The sequence below is a fragment of the Barbus barbus genome, assembly GCF_936440315.1.
Source record: "Barbus barbus genome assembly, chromosome: 5".
NCBI lineage: Eukaryota > Metazoa > Chordata > Actinopteri > Cypriniformes > Cyprinidae > Barbus > Barbus barbus.
In genome coordinates this window covers 25,106,651-25,128,057 of record NC_136733.1, presented here as the reverse complement: position 1 = coordinate 25,128,057, position 21,407 = coordinate 25,106,651, and the positions used below count along the sequence as shown (strand labels likewise).

Genomic DNA, 21,407 nt, shown 5'->3' with positions numbered 1-21,407 from the left:
AAAAGGCTGCAACTGTCATTCAGAAAATTTCAGGATCTGAAATTAGTTGGAAAATAGTATTAGAATCAGAATAATATCAGATCGAAATCTTACAATAATTATAATAATCACTTGCTTTCTTTGTGTTTCAATCATCTTTTTAATCCTAATCTATAAAGACATCCAGTATTTATAACACTGGCATCTGCAAGTAAATAAACCTTATCTAGAAAAAATGTACTTTATCTAGAAAAATGTGCAGGACATTTGGGTTCTCATTTCTTTTCAGATACTCTTCTTTGTATCAAGACTGTGATGAAGAATAGCAATGAAGATGGTTAGAAAACACTTCTAATCTGGCCTTTGAGACAGACCTGTCTGTAAACATTTCTTTCCTCGTCATTCTTTGTGAATGATATTACACATAAATAGCATTTTTTTTGTTCCAAGTCCCCCACCCCAACTCTCCACAACAATATCCGAAGGCCCTCGTGTCTATTCCAGTTTGTGATTTACTCAATAATGATTAAAACTATTTTTACTCAAATTTTCTGCAAGATAAAATATTTTAGATCTTGACATAACCAGGAAAAAAATGTATAGAATATTTATATCATAAAAATAGAGATTTTGTTCATTTTCATGACTTTTCCAAGAAATGCCACTTGTATTATTAGGCTACTTCATAGATCCATTTTTTTAGGAAACTTGTTTCTTCAAAGATAAAGAAAGAAAAAAAACTGTTGTTGCAAGGGTGAATTAAAATACATATCTGGATTTTTTAAATTTATTATTATTATTTTAAATTATTTTAAGTCATCTCAAGGCCCTCTTAGAAATTTTCTGAGGCCTCAAGTGGGCCCCAACTCCCTGGTTAAGGACCACTGGCATAAACAGCTCTTGCACTTAATTTTGTTTACCTTGGTGCAAAAATACTTTGTTGAGAAGTGAACATGACACTGAATTCACTGGAATTCTAATATATGAACTTTACATTAGAACTTCTTAAAGGGGCAGTAGACCACAGAAACATTTAATTCCATGGGTCAATGGAAGCGTGGGGAATGGTGGTAGAAAACTAAATATGGCTATTTTGATGAAGAAAAAATCTTACTGACATTATAAGTGGACCTCGTGGCCACACATTTTAAAACAACAACAAAAAAAGTATAATATGACCCCTTTAACCCAGGCTGTGTCACGTGACCCAACATGCCGGACTGGCAAGGATGAGAGCAGCCAGAAAATGGCGGATATTGAGGAGTTACGGGTAGGCGAAAGTGCAATGATAGCTGGCTACTTTGCGTCTTTCATTTTTTAAAAAACATTTTGCAGTTACCGTTTGTTACTCCATTTTACCTGTCGGTTTGCTACCCATGGGTTATTTTTTATAGTTAATACTGAAACGTCCCATCACTCCGTTAGACGGATTGTGTTTAGCCTGTTAGCCACCAGCTAACTACTCTTTCAGCTCACGATCTGCTACACAAACATTGAAGATCAGCCTCAAAATGTCACTGCTTTTATTACCATCGTTTACTGCATGAAAACGCTTTATTATAATGCCTAACTGAACTGACGACTGTTCGCTGCAGGTAAAAAGTTTTTTTACGTTTCAATTTCTTCTTTTGTTAGCTAGCGTCCGACAGCAATTGACAATGTCTACATGTACCCACAGATGTAGTTTGATTTATGACTTGTGTTTGCAAGGGTAAACGATATATAGACCATTGTGTCCGAAATGTGTATGTGAGTGTAAATATAAGTCAACATTTAATACTAAAATGGCAAGTAAACATTAAAGGGGGACACCTTAAGAATGTTGTTTACAAGCTAGCAAGTGAGTCGCCATCAAACACGACGAACTTGTTCCTTGTCACTGTGAGCGTTTTCTCCCTCACACTTGTCTCCAGATAACAGCTTCGACTAACTTAGTGCATAGATCATCTTTCTAACGTTGAATTGAATGCATTGCAGTTCACCGCCAGCAGCAATACAATCAATAACAAATAGCCTGTGTGTTGGACACAGGAAAGTTAGACACCTGCTTTCGTGTGTTATTATTCTTGCCGTTGTATGACTGATTCATGTTGTCTTGTAAACTGTTCAGAAACATCATGTAAACGAAGCTTTTTTCTTCCAGCAGTTCAGTTCATTTCTCTCTGGATCAAAGTGAACATCTGTGTTTTGTCCTTTGTCATTCTTTTGATGTTCATCTCTAATTGGTCTTAAAATTATTCTCAACATTTTAGATGCATTTCGCTCAGTTGTTAAGGATTTTTAAAGAAAAAAGGATTAACACGTAAGAACATTCAAGCATGGACCATGTAATGAAGGGTCAGTTGAGATTTTCTTATTTTTCTGGGGTTTCTGGAATGGGTGTATTTGGGTGGGTTGTCACCTCACTTCACGCATAATTATTGATTAATTAAGCTGCTTTCAAATGACACCTTTTGGTTATTTAAAAATCTATTGTAACCATATTCCACCTGCTTATGCCATGTTGATTATTAATGCACATCGTTTTTGGGAATTCTTAAAATAAATGTAAAACTTGTCAGCATGGCATAGAGGGTGGTTTCTCTTTCTAACCTGTGTTGCAAAAATGTTCATTTGCTTTTCATGTTTGGTATCTAAAAGTGTTTATTGCTTGTCTGCATTTGTTTTTTTGCATTTCAGAATATGGTATCAAGTTTCCGTGTCTCAGAGCTCCAGGTACTGTTAGGTTTTGCTGGAAGGAATAAGAGCGGTCGAAAGCATGAACTTTTGCTGAGGGCTTTGCATTTACTCAGGAGTGGTTGTAGTCCTGCTGTGCAGATCAAAATAAAGGAACTGTATCGTCGGAGATACACACGGACATTTGATGGTCTTCAGGATTTGGTGGCTCTGAAGTCAAGCATTAAATCCTACTTTCAAATAGACAGCGGTGCCACGGTTGTGAGCTCAGATCTTCCTCTGCAAACCGGCCATTCAGACCTCTTGCAGCAGCACCTGGTGAGCTGCGATTCACCTGTGTTTCATGAATCAAAGCCCATGATGAATATGCAGCAGGCCTCGCCACTTATGGCCCCCGTCCACCCGGACGTGCAGATGAAGTCTCTACCATTTTACGATGTGCTGGATGTCTTGATCAAACCATCAAGCTTAGGTAATTTCATAAGATGTATTTGGATTGTTCCATGCTTGGTAAAATAGAAAAAAATTATCTGAGTTTTAAAGTTTTATTTTATTTTTTATTCATATTTTTATTCAGCAAGGCTGCATTATGTGATCAAAGGTAAAATGTTGTGAAAATGTTATGAAGTAAAATGTTATGAAAGTTTACGATTTCAAATAAATGCTGTTCTTAACTTTATATTCTTCAAAAAGATTCCTGAAAAAAAAGCTTCACCTTTTTTTTACACAAACATATTAAGCAGCACAGCTCTTTTCAACATTGAGAATAATAAGAAATCTTTCTTGAGCACCAAATCAGAATAATTTCCAAAGGATCACGTAACATTGAAGACTAGAGAAATGGCTGCTGAAAATTTGGCTCGTCCATATTTTAAAATATATTAAAATAGAAAACTGTTCAAAAACGGAACAAAAAAAGTGATTTTGAAGTTGTAACAATTCACAATATTGCTATTTTTATTGTATTTTTGATCAGTGCAGCCTTGGTGAGCTTGAGAAAAAAATGAAAAATCAATCCCAAACTTTTGAACGATAGTGTATGTGAAACAATCGCTGAACATGTTGGACATGATTTCCTGTTTGCCTGTGTCTTCAGTTTAAAACTATACACCCCTTTTGGCTGATTTGTTTTAAAGGGACCCATGCTGGTCAGAGGTTTCATCATGAAAAGTACTTCATATTTGCTTTAACTCCACAACAAGTGAGAGAAGTTTACATTTCACGGTAAGAACTAAATGACTTAAATGTGACTTAGATAATGTAACTAGTCTCATTCTCCTTGTCTGATTTGGTTCTTTGTTTTTGTTACACTTCTGCATAGGGACTTTCTTCCAGGTGGAAGAAGGGACTACATGGTTCAAATTCAACTGCGGTAAGAGCCATCTCAATGTGTTGCTTTTACAATACTGTCATTTGTGTATCCGGCTCAGCTGCGTGTACAGAGATGTTGTCACCATATTCCCAATTTTAGACTCTTAAGGTTATGTTTTATGTTTTGATTCTAGATTTTGTCTAGCAGAGACCAGCTGTTCACAAGAGGACAATTATCCAAACAGCCTCTGCATCAAAGTCAATGGGAAGCTCTTTCCCCTCCCTGTATGTAGTCCTGTTGTAATTAACCTTCATTAAGCCCACATTTCATGTTTTTTCCCAACCCAAATAGTTCTTATAAATATATATAACTTGTTAGAACAACACAGTCCTATGTAATTAGGCTTATTTAGGGCCATACTCTGATCAGAGTTTCTTGCGGGAAGTTCATGCAGGATGTTTTTTGTTCAACCGAGCATAGAGATCTTACTTTAAATGTTGAACTGTTTCTAACTTAACATGATCTCGAAACAACACTGGATGTTTACATAGTCAATATTTACACATTTATGCAGACTAAATCCTTTAATAAGGTGATTGTGTAAATCATTGATTAAAATTTTCTCAGTCCTTCCCCCAAAACATAGAAATTACTGATGGCAGTAATATTTGTAATAATTTGTACAAACAAAGATTTAATGGCTGTTGCTCATGTTTTTAAAGGGAAGAAAAATGCTGTATATTAAAACCTTTTTTGAGATATTATGACCTAGAGAATGATTACATTTATTGGAAATAAAATCTTTTGGAACAACGTAAAAGTCATTATTGTCACTTTTGATAAATTTAATGCTAAATAAATATATTTGTTTCTTTAAAAAAAAAAAAAACTGTCCCCCAACCTTCATATAGTTGCTAATCTGATATGGTTTATCACACAGGGCTATGCACCGCCTCTTAAGAATGGTGTGGAGCAAAAAAGACCCGGCAGACCGCTGAACATCACGTCACTGGTCAGGTTGTCATCCGCTGTACCCAATCAGATAGTAGTCACGTGGGCACCTGAAATAGGAAAGGTATGTGAAGTCCCGTTATACCTGTTACTTCATCTGTTCAGATTTCAACACTGCTTCAGCCTTTTCTATATACTAAGCATTTGTATGTACTTCCTTCTTGTTTTCTTCAGACACACTCCATGTCAGTTTATTTGGTGCGGCAGCTGACCTCTCCACTGTTGCTACAGAGATTAAGAATAAAGGGGATCAGAAACCCTGACCATTCCAGAGCTTTAAGTAAGGCAACACTTCCCTCTTTTATGATAAAGGAGGAAAAAAAGATACCCATGAAATCTTGATAGTAAACATGAATATGATTAATCAATCTTGACGGTTCTCTGGTCTTTTTTTTTTATTGTCATTTACTAAATCCTCCTCTCTTCAATATTGTAACAGTTAAAGAAAAACTCACGGCAGACCCTGACAGTGAAATAGCTACAACTAGTTTACGAGTCTCACTCATGTGCCCAGTAAGTTACAGCTGACTCATGAATGTCAGTTTAAATAACAGTTTTTAGTTTTTGTTTAGTGTGCTGATGTAATATGGTAAAAAAAATAGTTTTGTCTGACCCAGAAAAAAAATCCTCTCTTCATATAGCTTGGCAAGATGCGTCTTACGGTACCCTGCCGAGCTGTCACCTGTTCTCACCTGCAGTGCTTTGATGCTGCTCTATACCTGCAAATGAATGAGAAGAAGCCCACCTGGATCTGTCCCGTCTGTGACAAAAAAGCCACTTATGAGAGTCTGATTATCGATGGGTGAGATTACTTTCTACACTAACCACATTAACCACAGTAAATTGTTTTGCATTTATTGAGAGAGTCATTTGCATTGAGTAACCTAGACACTCTCTACTTGTCAGGCTCTTCATGGAAATACTCAATGACTGCACAGATGTTGATGAAATCAAGTTTCAAGAGGATGGGACATGGTGTCCGATGAGACCAAAGAAGGAGACGTTGAAAGTGTCATCTCCATGTATCCAAAAAATTGATTGTAAGGTTTATTGCCCTTTTATAGTGTGTGAGTACTAGGTTCTAACTGATTGTGTATAGGATTTGATGCAGTTTTAAAGTGATTCATGACCTCTTAGGCGCTGTCCCAGTGCGGCAAAGTGCAGTGGTGCCACCCCCAGAAACCAGCAGCACGAAAAAAGGAGACATAATCGACCTAACACTAGAGAGCTCATCTGATGATGAAGAGGACAGCGATCCTCCTCTAAAAAAGCGCTGTGTCTACATGTCAAAGGCTGAGGAGATGCACAATGCAGGGTTTGTTTATTAATTCTATAGAAATCAGACCAGACTTTTCTGTGTACCTCTTCTTTAAGCCTTGCCCTTTCGTAACAGTACTTTGAATTAACCCTAAACTGTACAATAATCAAATTATCCATGGCTATGGGAAACCCTGAAATATTAAAAATGTAATATCCAGACTTGAAAAAGTCAGTCAAATTCATAAAAGCTTTTAAGAAAATTAATAAAACTCTTTTGCAAAATGTTTTATTTGCTTGAAGTAATTATCTATCATTTATGTATTTTTAAATCATTAACAATTGGGAAAAGGCATGGAAATTTAAATGTGAAAAGATGTTGGCACCCTGTAAGCGTTAGTAGTGCTATTATAGATACATTGGATGAAATGATCCAGAATGATTTAAAAAAAAATCTTCAAAACGTTGACTGCAGTGGAACCTCCATTTCTCAATATTGGTTTGTTTATTGGTTTTCATATTTTCCTATTTCCTCTTGTAGGGTCCTGACTTATCAGCCATCAACGGTTCGGGTGCCAAATGTCCAGGCGCTAGACACCTCATACCTGACTTCCTCGATAGCTAACTACTCCGTTCCATTCCACCATTCTACCTTATCCACTATTCCCACAGATATGCAAAGTATGTACTTGTCTAGTCTGCAATCCAATCAAGTATGTTTTCCTTCATGATCAAGATTTATCATAAAGACAAATGTTTGTGTCTTTCCCAAAGGTCTTGATTTATTTTCTCTGATTCAAGGGGATCCACAGGTATATTCTTTCAAAGAAATATTGAGATTGCATGCATGTTACATATTTTAATAGCCTGCAAAGCTGTTTACCAGTGGTTTTCTTTGTTTTTTCAGCAACATTACAGAGGCCCTATATTTTTAGACAACCTCTCCAGCAGCCTTCAGAGTGCCACCACCAGCAGCGGCCTGGTTTCCTCATCAGCTTCGTACGAGACGGCAACTCATAGCAGCAGCTCGAGTTACGAGATGGGTGTCATTACGGGAGGATCTTCAGGCCTCTCAGACATTATTTCACTAGACTGAATCTTGGCACACCTTTATTGGCCAGTCACCAAAACAGCTACATTCAAGTCGAAAAACATTTTCAAGAATCATGTTTCGACAAGGACCCAGAAGGACTACTATGAAGATCTCTAAATGTTGTGGCTGGGGCAGCAACAGTGCTGTTTTAAGAGAAAGTAAACCCGAATCAAGCTGTTCTCCCTTTGAATCGGGGAAACTGCCAGATACACAGTGACTCTCATCCGTTAGCTATTTAAGTGGAGGAGCAGAACGAAACAAATGGCATAAATGAGTGGACTAGAAGGCTCAGACGAATCTAATATTTTGTACATTGTGTGTTTTGCATCGGCGGTTCTGCAGTTGAAACGGCAGCAGGTTTTCAGCGGCAGCTCAGTTCATGTTGTCTCTTCGATATCAGCAGTGCAATTATTTTTTGTTATAAGACTTCAGTTGCAGCAATAAAAAAACTGTTGTATATTGTAAAATGTTTACTTGTCTGATATCAAGGCATCATAAGCTAATTTTCTTTTTTTTTTTGGTCGGTTATTTGCTCAAGAGCCATCAGATTCCCTTTTGCTGACACCGTAAACTTATTTTCAATCTTTAATTTTATATGAAAGGTGTTTTTATGTCAACACACCTTAACATTCACCTCAAGAATTTTAATATGACCGTTGTTAAAACAAGGAGTATTTTGTATAATTTCACATGGTTCTTGGATGTTAACGACCTGCAGGTGTAATGAAAATCAAGCCATTCATTGTTTTGGGTTTTTTTTTAGGATTATGCAAATTTTGATATAGGATGGGGATCTTTTTTTCTTTTAGAAATCTGCTTTTATTGCTAATAGATATTTACTTGAGGTTTGAATTAATCTAATTTATTTTACTGGATTATTAGCCATACAACATGCTGTCATTTTGACTAAGTTTGAAGGCATGTAAGAGGTTGTGTATTTCTTTAGAAGTTCCCCCCTTGTTACATGTGTACTATTTTGAATTCGATGCAAAAAAAACAAACAAAGATGTGCTGTAAATGTTGATACAGTGCTTTTATTGTCCCTCCCAGTCAGGGTTGAGGTTTTGAATTGACAGCTCTCCACTGATAATGGCACAGGTGATGTTGTTGAGAATCTTGAATTCTTTGCCAAAAGGAGGGCACAGTTCATGATGATACATATACATCCTAAGACATGTAAACCAATACACATTACACAGTGATTAGAGCAATATTTCTTATATATCTGGAAAAATATATTTTTAAACTTGAATCATGTCCAGATTGCTGTGTTGTATTGGCTTTAGTTTATGTATGGACACATCCACACTGGATTAACATGCTCAGATTTTATTTCCTGCCAGATTGTGCAGCTTTGAATATTTAAATTAGGCTCTGATGATTTTTTTTGTGTTAACGTTATGCCATACACTTCAGAGTCATCACGTTAACATTGTAAGATTAATAGCTTCAATCACCATGTACAATCCAGAGAAACTTATAATTTGTCCAGGAAGTTGTCCAGTGCTGGGATGCCCTCCTTCAGACCTTTGCGTTTACGGGTCTCAGCCACAATTTGGCTAGGTTTGCTGTTTACGTCATATGGATCACCTGGCAAAATCTGCCAGTGATCAAAAATACACTGAGGGAAGGCCTGTCCGCCTGTGTTAGACCTCAGGTCTGCTGTAAAACCTGTCCAGAAATAAGCGCAAGCAAATTATAGGCAACAAAGACAGCAAGGAGTTGTATTTCTAAATGAACATCCACAATATATTAATATAGAAATGTATAACATTTGAGGTCACAATTTGTTTAACTCTTAATAAATGTATTTATTTTTCAATATAAAAATTATATAAATGTCCTATTGCTGTCATTTAAGCTGCCATCAAATCTGAAATATTAACTCACCAAATGATTCATTTACAGGTAGGTATGCCTTCACAACAAATATAGGTGTCCCAGCCACTTGGGACTCCTCAAACACATGGCCTCTTTTTCTGTTAAGCACACCATAAATGCCACCAACCACCTGCTCCGGGCACTGAAGGAGAGAAGGAAATATATTAACATAATCAAGATTACACTCTCATTTTTCTGTTCCAGCAATCCGCCATGTGTACCTGAATCTCGACCAGGTAAATGGGCTCCATGAGTCTTGGCTGTGCAGTGAGCACAGAAGCGTACAGAACTCTGCGGGCTGTGGGAATGATCTGACCGCCACCTCTATGAATGGCATCAGCGTGAAGAGTGACATCATGAATGTCAAATCGGACTGCCCGCATGTTCTCTTCACAGAGTGCACCCTGGTAAAGTAACACAAAATGGTATCCCATTACTGTGTAGAAAAGACAAAGCATAAATCCTTAACCTGTCTTTACTCACTTCTTTGGTTGCCCACTGAAAACCAGCCACTACGCTGTCCTTTATCTCATTCAGATACTGAACTCCCTTTGTGATATCCACAAGGATGTTGGGCCCTGTGCCATCTGGTCCAAAGCACCAAATCTTACGGGCCTCAGCGACCTCCCACTCATATTTCTCAGCCAGGTAGCGAGCTCTCAGTTTGAGCTCCTGCCGAGCGCTCACATCACCCTTATCGATGTCCTCGGCCAGGCCATCTGGGAAGGGCCGAGATTTCATGTACAGACGATTGTGCTTGTTGGGAGACTTGGACAAGCAAACCTGGTCTGATTCATCACTGACAGTTTCACGATATGACACAACTGGGTCTGATTTCTGCAAAAAATGGCCTCAAGCTGTTAGTGGAAAAACTTTAAAAATACCTGTAACCTCGTCAGTATTATCACCCAAGCACTACCTTCAAAGGGATGCAGGCATGATCTTCCTCAAGGTCTTTTAGGCAAATCTCCAGATGAAGCTCTCCAGCACCTGCCACGATGTGCTCACCAGACTCTTCAATGATACACTAGGAGAAGAAACTAGTGTTTGTTTTTGTAAAGACTGAATTTTGTTTATACCATCTTATTACCTTGCTAAGACATTCACCTGAACCATGGGATCCGACTTGGCCAGACGTTTAAGGCCTTCCACCAGCTTTGGCAGATCAGCTGGGTTCTTGGCCTCCACAGCAACTCTCACCACAGGACTAACGCTGAACTTCATAACACGCATGTTGTGAGCATTTTCAAAAGTGGTAATGGTGCCAGTCTTTACCAGGAACTGATCGACCCCAACCAGTCCAACAATGTTCCCACAGGGCACATCTTCAATGGGTTCTACGTAGCGACCCATCATCAAGATAGTTCTGAGGAGGACATAGCATGATGTTAATAAGGGAAATGATCATCAAATCAGTTGAGGATGTATGTGTGATTGACAGCAGCAAACCTTTGGATTGGCTTTATGTACAAGTCCTCCTTTTTTCCTGGTGTGAAGTTTGGGCCCATGATGCGCACCTTCTGCCCTGTAGAAACAACACCAGAGAAGACACGACCAAATGCATAGAATCTACCCTTGTCGGTGGTTGGCACCATCTTGGAGATGTACATCATGAGTGGAGCTTTAGGATCACAGTTCTTTACACCTGGAAAGTCAAGGGTGGAATGTGAAAAAGCTGGCAAAAAGGGATCTCCCCGAAGTGTCAAAACACCTCGCAATGTTGTGACTCACCCATGGCGGCCTCATCATCTCCAGGACCCTCGTAAAGCAGTTCACAGCGGTACCTTTGGGCAGTGACTGGAGAAGGAAGATGGATGGTGATCATCTGGAGCAAAGCGTCACCTGCAGGCAACCAGCGGCGCATCACAGCCTGGAAGCATTGAAACAGCCATGTGTCAACAACAACAACAATAAGAATTAGTGTGAAGATTCTCAACAGTTTAGTTCTTTAGTTATACCTTAAGAAGAGGTTTTCCTTCTTTTTCTTTGTCTTCTGCATCAAGCTTTACTTCAAGCTTCTCAATCAGTTTCTGGGTCTCTTCTTTTTTGAAATTCATAATGGCATCAAAAACCTATGGAAAGAGTTTAAATGAGAGAGGGACTGTAAATGAGTCGTAGTAGTGAGAGATGAGTGTGTTTAAAACCGATTTAAATTCAAACCTTAAAGATTGGATCCAAGACAAGCTGGCAGAAGGTACGAGGAAGCTTCTTTCCATCTGCATTGGTTGCTGATTTGCTGAATTTTCCACAGGAGGGATCAAAGTACCTGAAAAAGATTGCTTTGAGTTAAAGAATATTTTAGATATACAAACATTTTATACTGGAAATCACTCCGGTGCTCCAGTGTCTCCTTTATAACAAGACACTTACTTATCTCCCCAAAGCTTTTTCATCATCTCCTCCACTTTCTTAGCCCGTTCTGCTGGAGGAAGGTCTGCTTTTTTCTTATCTCCCTTGGCAGCAAACTTGGCCACGTACATCTCAGCAAACTGCTTCAGAGTAAAAGCCCAGCCATGGAGGCCTGATCCAAATCCTACAGTCCCAACCACAGGATCCACCTAAGGTAACCCCCAAATCAGTAAGCAACATATAGATAAAAGCAAACGTTTTACTCATAAAGTTGTCTTATCAGTCTCAACTGCTACTTACCATAATGTTTCCCATTGGTCCATGCTCTCCTTCTCCGTAGGTTGAAATGATGACATTAACATTCTCCACAATCCTCTGGAAGGTTTGGAAAAGCTCATCAGGTTCCAGCTGCAACTCAAGGAGGGCACGATCCATCTTGTTCATCATCAAGACAGGCTTGATGCGCTCCGCAATGGCTTGTCTCAAGACAGTCTCAGTCTGCACACATACACCTGTGGAACAATTCAAATATTTCCTATATAAACTCACTTTTTGATCAGACATTGAAATCTTGCCATAAAGTGATGAAACCATTTGTGTGGTGGATGCTTTAATGTTGTTCAATGTTTTCATTGCATTTCAGAGGACTGCCTTAATTAGAGAAACAGACGTGTGAACTTGATATCTAAAATGAATTGGCCTTACCTGATACACAGTCTACCACTACAAGGGCACCATCTGTAACTCTCAGAGCTGCTGTCACCTCAGAGGAGAAGTCAACATGTCCCGGTGAGTCGATCAGGTTGATCAGGAAGCCAGAACCATCCCTAGACTGCTTAATGAAAGCTGAGTCATTCTCACTGAGCTCATAATATAGAGAGATGGCCCTGTGAGGGATACATATATGTAGAGGGTTTCAATGTTTGTCAGAAATGTCATTTTGGTATTTCCTGGGTAAATGTAAATGAACACTGGAGCTAGTTGTTAGAAGGTCCATATCTCAATAACTGTAACATTTTAAATCAACCGTTCACAAATGTGTGTTGACTCTACTAATGGTTTTGTATGTTTAATTCATGACCTATAATATGCTGTTTAATGGCAGGTTCCATTGTGACAACTTATCCCATACACCTTTCTACAAAAAAGATGTATGTTTCTTTTCTTTCTTTCTTTTAAAGAAATTAATACTTTGTGAGGACATATTACATAGAAAAAAAATTAACTAAATTCATTCTAATAAGCTCTATTCCTTTAAACTCTCTATTCATCAAAGAATCCTGGGGGAAAAAATCCACAAAACAATTAAGCATCACAACATTGATAATAATAATAAATGTTCCTTCAGCACCAGATCAGCATATTAAAATGATTTCTCAAGGATCACGAGATGCTGAACGCTAGAGGAGTGGCTAAATTCACACTTTTGAAACATGAATACCTACGTTGACTTAATGGTGATACATCTCTCCTGTTCGTCTTTTCTGGTGTCAGTAAATCTGGTCTCTCCTGCACGTGCAGAAGCAATAATACCGGCTTTGCACACCAAGGAATCAGTGAGAGTAGATTTGCCATGGTCCACATGGGCGATCACAGACATGTTCCTGATGTTGGACTTTTTGTCCATGATCTCCCGAATCTGTTCTACCGTGAAGTTCACCTGAGGGACAAAATCAAGTTTATCAAGTGTTGATTGTGGAGTAAATATGATCGAGTGTTTGTGTGTGGGGGACAATATGTGATGTCAAAACAAATGAATGCCTTGGGCTTGTGGTTTAAAGGATGGGAACCTACGAAAGGCAATTGTGACAGTCTATGCTCATGCCTTTGATTCCTCAATAGAAGCTAAATATTGTTTTGTGTGTGTGTGTGTGTGTGTGTGTGTGTGTGTGTGCATGTTTATGTGGTTTATGAGGACACAAATTTGTATAATGACATGGGTATGACAGAGGTATTACAATATGAAGGTGGTTTATGAGGACACTGTCTATGTCCCCGTAATTCAAAAGGCTTAAAAAACATAATAAATGGTGTATTTTTTGAAAATCTAAAAATGCACAAAGTTTCCTGTGAGGGCTAAGTCTAGGTGTAGGGTTGATGTAGGGCAATAGCACACACAGTTTGTTCAGTATAAAAACCATTACGCCTATGGAAAAAACCAACATGTGTGTGTGTGTTTGTGTGTTTCTTTAAATTCACAGTAAAAAAATACAACTGTCAGCTTAACTATATAGTAAAAGAAAAAGAAGATATCACAAGAATTGCCATTTTGGTAACTGTACACTGGAACTGTATATGTTATTAAATTATGTAATGTTAATATACCAATTTATTTGAGATATTTAAATAATTTTTACTGTAAAATATTCTAATAAAAACACAGGTTTTGCAATGTAAGCCCACATAATAACCTAACCATGGCCAAAAAATATAAAGAGCATATAGGCACAGGCCCTATTTACACATGATACTATAACATACTGCAACATGAAACAATAAACTAAATTATCCAAAATATTAAAATAATAACTAAAATAGGCTATTAAAATAATAATATTACGGTACAAATTACCAAATAAAATCGTGATAGTTCAATATGGAATTCAGGGAATGTCTCTTTACCCGAAAATTAAAAGGCAGTTCATTCTTTTTACATTTTTCCATGTTTTGTTTTTTTTAAATACAGGCTAATATATTTTAAAATTCCTGTTTTTAGCTATATATGGTCAAGCAACTTCTTAAGCGTTAAAACATTTTACTGTGCACCACGCTTACAAACGGTAAATATTGCTTTCATGAACGCTTTCTAAATCTATGATAATAATTCAGAGAGTGCACTGAAGTACAGCCCGTACCATGAGTGCGCAGTTTCTGGGGAGCCGCTGTGTGCTGCAGTCTCCTCAGCCAGGCGCTGCTCAGCCATACACTCAGCCAATGACAGCTCGTGTAGGCTGATAACAGAATTGGGTTGTGTCACCCCTCAAAAACAACAACACAGCGGCCCCGTCGTTATAATAACCCTATTTGCGTCCAGCACCCCTCCATAATCATGGCTCGCTCGCTCTCCGCTTATGAAACTTTAATGCGCGCACAGAGAAGAACAGTGGGCGTAAACACGCTATTTATAACGGGGTGACATTATAACACTTTGCTGAGCCATATCCCTAAAATAACGCAGCTTTCTTTAACTTAAAAACAAAGATCGAACCGCTTGGGCATATGCTTTACATTTATGCGTAGTATAACTGTTACAAGACGAACTTGCTGAAATCGATCTCGCATCGAATAAAAAGACGGATACTTGAATGCGTCATTGTCTTTCCTGAACATTTTATAATAAAGACAGACATCAATTAGCTAAATATTCCGCGTATAAGTTCTTAAGCAGGTTGTCATTACGTCATTGACATCAGACTAAAATAAGATTATATAATTGACTGGAGAAATGCGTACTAAATGTACAAATATATGTTTTAATATAGCCTGGTGAACTGACACGGTGAAATATCGTACCATTTTGGCGACTGGCTCCCAAGTCTAGGACGGCCTCGCGCTGCTCCTCTCCGCTGAGGACCTGAAGAAAGAGAGAGACTGGGACCTAGAGTTTATGCTGCGACAGAAAGCTCTGCGGAGTCATGTGGATCTAGATGACACTATTACTGGACAGACCAGTGAAGGCGTTTAGATTCAACCTAATAACCTGCACTCGGCACTAGCCCGAGTGACCGCTGAGATAACGGAGCATTTACATAACAAAACATGGCATGTCTCGTTCTTCGCCTTGTTCTTAATAATAATAAAAAAATTATGGCATTTGAAAGTAAAGATGATCACTAGAATGTTCTAGGGCTCTGGTGAGATTTTTTATTTTTATATTATTTATATTTTTATATTTTATATTTATATTATATGGATGGATGGATGGAATAATTGTGCTCATTTTTTATTTATTTTTTGTCACACCCATAGCTACACGTACACAGAAATGGTTTGATATTTTAACATAGTTTTCCAGATTTTAAGTAGGTCATGTTAGCAGCTAGCAACACTGGGAAAAAAATCTGACTTCTGCATTTAATACATGTGTGATGTGCAAAATATGGTTATTTTTTCAGCGCTGCAAAGTTTTCTGTCTGATGTATTATATGGAGAAAATATTTTAAAAAGCATTCTGTAGCCTTCATTTTAAGTGAATGATAGATTTATTACTATTTATAAAAATCGTTCTTACATGCTGATGTTGACCCATATTGGGTGATAAGCATAGAAAAACTTTTTTTTTTGTTGAGAAAATGCAGAAGATTGCACACAACAGGTTAAAACTGAACATATAGAGATGTTTAATTAAATAAAAAATATTTTTTTTAAATAAATTAACTTTTACACCCTGCTTTGTTTAATTTTCTATCATTTTGATGTGTCCATGGACATTTTTCATGTTTTAGACCAATGCATCCCAAACAGCAGATGGCGCTGTATCGCTAATCATTTGTTTAGACTCGGTGGAGGCACTGCTCGAATTGAAGGGGGGCTGGGGGGATCCGGGACCCCCCATAAGGCATTAGGGACCCCCCATAAGAAGTAAAAAATAGACTTAGGGGGGTCCCTCAGACATTTTTACTTGGAGTAAGCCATTTAAAAGAAGAATAGTAGCTTATCTCTATTTGTTATGCAACATTAAATAGTATATAGTTATGCATATTATGATCAAATATATTGTTTATTTTGTATAAATTGTATATTGCGAGACTAAGCCCCACCCCCACCAAAAAAAAAAAAAAAGTCTGATGGTGGGGACCCCCCATAAGACTTGATTCAATTCGAGCACTGGGTGGAGGGAAAGTTCGAATCAGACGAGGAAGCTCCTGCCAGCAGCCAGAGCGCGGCTTTGGTACTGATTCAGAAATACAGTAGATATGAAAGATTAGGTACCATTTGACTGCCTCTGTTTCCAGACTTTGTCATGTCTGTCGTTCCCTGTTTAATTGATAGATGGAGTGAGGAGAATAACAGCATAATTTCCACTTGGAAGGTACTGTTGCAAAATTAATATTTTACAGTAATATTAGTCTTGACGCAGAAATACTCATGTGCTGTTACCGTTTCAGCAAAATGAACGAGGCCTCGAACCAAATCAGAATATTCTGAAGCGATGCTGTTCAGAAAGCCGCAAACTGCTGCAGAAAATACAAGGTATTTTCATGTGTTACTTTTTATGGCTAAAAGTAAGGTGATATAAGTTTTTATGCAATTTATATTAGAAGCTCATAACCATATTGTGTTTACAGGAATACCAGCAGCTACTGAACGACTCGCGCTTGAAATGACAGTTGCATATAATGTTTTTTTATTTTCATTGAGTTTCTCCAACGCAAGTGAAATAGAGGAAAGTCTCAAACATAGTTTATTAAGAGGTAAATAGCATGTGTCATTTTTAATTATTAATATATACAGCATTTTATATGTGTTTTATGTTTCCCCTGCCTTTCTATTTTTCTGTAGCTTTAGAGGCTGCTGGATCTCAGGTATCCGGTTCTGAGACCGTTCAGTAACTGTGGGATGCTGTTCTACAGACTTTTGGCTCCTCAGTCTATGTGCCATATGTCCACAAGCTTCTGCTGATCCAGTGGATGCCGTGGCTCATGCAGTGCCAGCTAGAGAGTGTTCTCACTCTTCTGAAGGTATTCATGTTTTACAGTTCTTATAAAAATAATTTTATAAGAATCATTAGGTCCACCTTGGGCGTTTACTGAAGCCCCCTAGTGGTCCACAGCCCTCTGGTTGAGAACCATTGTTTTATACCTCATTTATAAGCATACGCTGTTGTATGTCAAATATAAACATAATTACTGTAAAATACTCAGTTTTTATTACTTGTTATGTTTATGGTACATCTGTCTATTTCTGAAAGCACATGAATAATGTAGGCTTTTCCCCAGTTTTCAGAATCTCAAACTCTGCCATAGAGGACTTGTATCTGTGAAAACTGCAGGCTCCTATTAGGTCCCCACCAGTCAACCTGAAAGTGAGGGGGATTTTTTAAAATGCATTTTTTGGCCATTTTTAAATCTCAACCCTGAAATGTTTTGCATGCACGCTATACTTACCGTGGTACCCCACCAAAAAAATTTAGTACTGAGACTCAGTAACGTCCCATTATAAAATGAAAACCATAAAAGTGAACATATGAGCTATCTTGATCATTAAATTTGGATTAAGATTAAGGAACAAGAATGAACAAAATGGTTTACATGTACATGTAGATTGAAATGTGCTTTAGAGACCAGACCAGACCAGTTTTTTTAATTCAAAGAAGTCAGGACCATCATGAGATAAGATATTTTGATTTCTGTAAATGTCTGTATAACCAAATGGGCTGTTGACCATTGAACTGGTGGTTTATCTCTCAAAAAATTAGTAAATTTTGAAATGGCAAATTGGACCACTTGAGATGGATTGACCACTAACAAACAATAATGTAACAGTATTTTATAGTGAAACACATAAGATGTAAACATGACATTGCCTAGTAATGTGCCCTAAGAATGATTTGTTAATGTAAATACTGTTGTTTTTAAGAATGTATTTTTGTATATACTGCTGTCATTCTCTCCTTACAGAGAGAGCGTTCAGCACTTGTGAATCTACAGACAGAAACCCGAAACCTTGCTTTGAGCATGGAAGAAGACTCCTCACTAATGGTTGCCTTGGCAGAAAAGGACTTCAAGGATCTTTTGCACATCTGCACTGTAATATGTCAAGGTACAAAATGTCTGAACTAAGATATAGACAATGTGATAAAAATTTTGTTTATGTAAATATTTTTATATTATGTAGGTCTAATAATGTCACAAGAAATGCATCCCGTTTCTTTGCCATTTAAAGCATAATAAATAGTAGAACTCACAATCTTAATGCTTTTGCTGGTTTAGGGGTGGAACAGATGAAGATGGAAAAATATTCTGAGGCCCTTGACATTTTTCAGGAGGCTAAAGGCCTCCCAAATCCCAGAAGTCTCTTGGCACAGATCCACACCCTTACAGGCCAGAGTTTTGCTAAGATATTAAAAAGCTCTGTTCTACAATCCCCATGTTTCAAACAGTAAAGGATGTTTCACATTCTTCCTGCATGTATTTCCTGCATGTTCTATAGTGTTATTTTGTTAAATAATACTTTTCTCTTACTTTGTTTACAGGCAGTCCAACTGCAGTCTGATAAAATTTAATCTAGTGCTTCACTGGTCTCTCCAGATACGCTGCTTGGTGGTGAACAGATGACCTTCATTAGCAGTTGGGGGAAAAGAGGGGGAGTCCCTTCCCCCTCTTTGATTCTGCACACTTTGATTCTAAAAAAAATCTATATACACATATATATATATATATATATATATATATATATATATATATATATATATATATATATATATTGTGTCAATCAGTATTTCAGATGGTGTTGAGTACTATCTTGATCTGTTGGTGTCACTGCAATCAGATGGCAAAGATCTTGTAAGAACAGCAATTATTCAGGCATTACATTCAGAAATAGTGCATATGAAGCAATATAATGGATCGAGAATGTCTGTGTTTCAGATACAAACAGGGGAAGGTGCTTCTTTTCCCAGAATCCCAGTGGTCTACCTTGAAGCAGGATTTGCTTTATTAAAAGGTAAACGTTATAGTGATGCTCTTGTGGTCTGTGAGGAGGTCATCACCAGCACTTTGGAATTTCATCCCTGAGAGACTGCTGCTTGATGCTGATGAAAAACAAAATGTAGCTGATTCTTGAAAATCTGGACTTTGTTTTATGGGCTGGTGCAGCCCATCTCCTTCAAGCACAAGCCCACTGGAAACTGAAGGACACCAAAGAGGCTATTACAAATTTCATAAGGTGCATTCATTTAGTACCTAGATGTGTTGGGAAACCATGTTTTGTGAAATGTCAAATAGTTTTTTGTGATGTTCTCGTTCTTTCCTTTCAGAGCAATAAATAATCTGGTGAAAGTGTTCATTAAACAGAAAGGTAAGAAATCTCTCCCTTTCCAGTCTTACTGTTGCTCTAACAAGATTCATACTAATCATATCCATTTTTGTTTGTGAAGTATTGCCTAGTACTAAGATCTTTGGAAAAGCAGATTTACAGATATATTTAACTTTACACAAATATTTTTTATCCTGGGGTCTTCAAGGGGTATCTATTAATAACAGATCTACTTTCAAGAGATGTTCCTCTCTAGCTTACTGAGGCAATGTTTGATGTGTGCACTTGCTTCATGTACCATTACTTACATGGTTTCATCCAACTTTTAGACTGGAAACAAAAACATCTTGGAAACACTGAAGCAATGGTTGAAAGAATTGTGATTTTGGAAGCAGCAAAGGGACAAGCTCTAGCTAGTAGAGGGCTCTGCTTTCTGCAGAAAGGTCAATTGAAGGAAGCCCTGAGATCTTCATCTCAGTCTCCAGATGACACCAGGTATCTAATATGCTGTTATTATAGTGAATTTGTGAGACTTGTTTGTTGTGATTAGTCTGATGCATTGTGCTGTCCATCTCATTTACATGTGAAGTTGAATTTCTCTAGGTTGTAAGAATATTAAGATTTTGCTGTCTGAGGTCTTGTGGAGGCTTGATCGTAGAGAGGAAGCATCAGCACACTGGAGAGAAGCCCATAGTTCTCCAGATGCACCAGTGTAAGCTATCAGAAAACTCAATATTATTAACTTGTGTGATAATTAGTGCTGTCAAACGATTAATTGCGATTAATCGGATCCAAAGTAAAAGTTTTTGTTTACATAATATATATGTGTGTGTGTGTGTACGGTGTATATTTATTATGTATATATAAAGACACACAGATACAGCATATATTTTGAAAATATTTTCATGTATTTGTGTATATATTTATATTCATATAAATTATATCATATATAAATATATTTAATATATAAACATGACATATTTTTCTTAAATATATACATGCATGTGTGTGTATTTATATATATATATATATATATATATATATATATATATATATATATATATATCCACAGTACACGCATATATTGTGTAAACAAAAACTTTTATTTTGGATGTGATTAATCGCGATTACTCGTTTGACAGCACTAGTGATAATATACTCCTATCATAATAGGACTTTTCACTTGAAAGTCGCACATCGTTGGAATCTAAGAGATTGTAACTGGTATGATAAATGTTCAGTAATCTTTTGACTTGCGTTTCAGAAATCTGCCGCTGTATTTGCAGCTATGACCAGATGACACAGCTTTTGAATTCAGTGAGTTGAAGATGATGATTGTGGAATACATTCAAGCCAAAAAGACATGAGAGATGTCAGAAAGGATGCTCTCTACTAAATTCTGCTAAATTGCACCATTTCATTTTTTTTGGTGCGTCCAAACCAAAACTACATACAGAAAAGACAGTTTGTGTTGTCCTGTTTCCTATCATTTCAGATGTAACCATATAGCATTCCACTTGTCAGAACAAATGATTTGTGAGCTCAAGAATGCATCCAGACTGGTTTCAGATTCTTTGTATATCTTATGCTTGCCAATTTCTATTTTTTTTTTTTTTATCTATGATCTTTTCAAATAAATAATGTTCATAATGAAAAGGATTTGAAACATATAAGTTCTGAAAAATATTTTATTTAACTTAAAAAAAAACATATAACTTGGTTCTTATTTCAACCTATAGAGTCACATGTAGGTACATTTAATATGACAGTAATATCATTATATGGATTCACTACATTGTTCTGCATTACGGCTCATTTAAATTATTACACAACATATTCTCGAATACATATGTTTGACGTTTTGTGTGATTT

At 37.2% G+C, this 21,407-nt stretch overlaps 2 protein-coding genes and 1 pseudogene across 7 annotated transcripts; 2 read left to right on the top strand and 1 right to left on the bottom strand.

Annotated features, from left to right (window-relative positions):
* The first annotated feature begins 1,183 nt into the window (after window positions 1-1,183).
* On the top strand, window positions 1,184-8,792 carry LOC306869345 (E3 SUMO-protein ligase PIAS2-like). 5 transcript variants are annotated; one of them, XM_079416068.1, is made up of 15 exons: window positions 1,184-1,574; window positions 2,232-2,316; window positions 2,659-3,127; window positions 3,792-3,879; window positions 3,977-4,027; window positions 4,161-4,251; window positions 4,908-5,042; window positions 5,153-5,258; window positions 5,418-5,491; window positions 5,620-5,780; window positions 5,885-6,018; window positions 6,116-6,293; window positions 6,777-6,916; window positions 7,010-7,047; window positions 7,143-8,792. In XM_079416068.1, exons 3-15 carry the CDS (start codon window positions 2,662-2,664, stop codon window positions 7,329-7,331), a joined length of 1,851 nt encoding a protein of 616 aa, XP_079272194.1. In that variant the 5' UTR covers window positions 1,184-1,574; window positions 2,232-2,316; window positions 2,659-2,661; the 3' UTR covers window positions 7,332-8,792. The 5 variants fall into 5 exon arrangements, with proteins under 5 accessions (XP_079272194.1, XP_079272196.1, XP_079272193.1 ...); XM_079416070.1 differs by having other exon boundaries at window positions 1,184-1,249; window positions 7,143-8,578; XM_079416071.1 differs by having other exon boundaries at window positions 1,197-1,574; window positions 2,123-2,316; window positions 7,143-8,578.
* Window positions 8,344-15,312, bottom strand: LOC306869344 (elongation factor 2). Its single transcript, XM_079416066.1, has 16 exons — window positions 15,072-15,312; window positions 13,004-13,218; window positions 12,264-12,445; window positions 11,859-12,070; window positions 11,580-11,767; window positions 11,370-11,475; window positions 11,168-11,281; window positions 10,941-11,079; window positions 10,659-10,854; window positions 10,317-10,575; window positions 10,129-10,236; window positions 9,693-10,046; window positions 9,431-9,613; window positions 9,219-9,351; window positions 8,786-8,999; window positions 8,344-8,495 (listed from the first exon to the last, which is right to left on the bottom strand). Exons 1-15 carry the CDS (start codon window positions 15,072-15,074, stop codon window positions 8,806-8,808), a joined length of 2,586 nt encoding a protein of 861 aa, XP_079272192.1. The 5' UTR covers window positions 15,075-15,312; the 3' UTR covers window positions 8,344-8,495; window positions 8,786-8,805.
* A 1,166-nt stretch (window positions 15,313-16,478) lies between these two features.
* LOC306869473 (Fanconi anemia group G protein homolog) lies at window positions 16,479-20,974 on the top strand (annotated as a pseudogene). The gene is made up of 12 exons: window positions 16,479-16,590; window positions 16,667-16,751; window positions 16,847-16,972; window positions 17,061-17,239; window positions 18,179-18,320; window positions 18,491-18,909; window positions 18,995-19,063; window positions 19,148-19,445; window positions 19,537-19,577; window positions 19,865-20,030; window positions 20,139-20,247; window positions 20,800-20,974. The product of its transcript is annotated as a Fanconi anemia group G protein homolog (transcript).
* The last annotated feature ends 433 nt before the right edge of the window (window positions 20,975-21,407 follow it).

Bases quoted from the DNA above. Each gene is read 5' to 3' on its own strand.
- LOC306869345 (XM_079416067.1), top strand. From the start codon at position 1,226: ATGGCGGATATTGAGGAGTTACGG. The intron at 3,128-3,791 runs GTAATTTCATAA...TTTGTTTTAAAG, and splicing joins GATCAAACCATCAAGCTTAG to GGACCCATGCTGGTCAGAGG. The intron at 3,880-3,976 runs GTAAGAACTAAA...ACTTCTGCATAG, and splicing joins AGAGAAGTTTACATTTCACG to GGACTTTCTTCCAGGTGGAA.
- LOC306869344 (XM_079416066.1), bottom strand. The intron at 11,282-11,369 runs GTTTGAATTTAA...CTCTTTCCATAG, and splicing joins TCTTGGATCCAATCTTTAAG to GTTTTTGATGCCATTATGAA. The intron at 10,855-10,940 runs GTGAGTCACAAC...TTGACTTTCCAG, and splicing joins AGATGATGAGGCCGCCATGG to GTGTAAAGAACTGTGATCCT.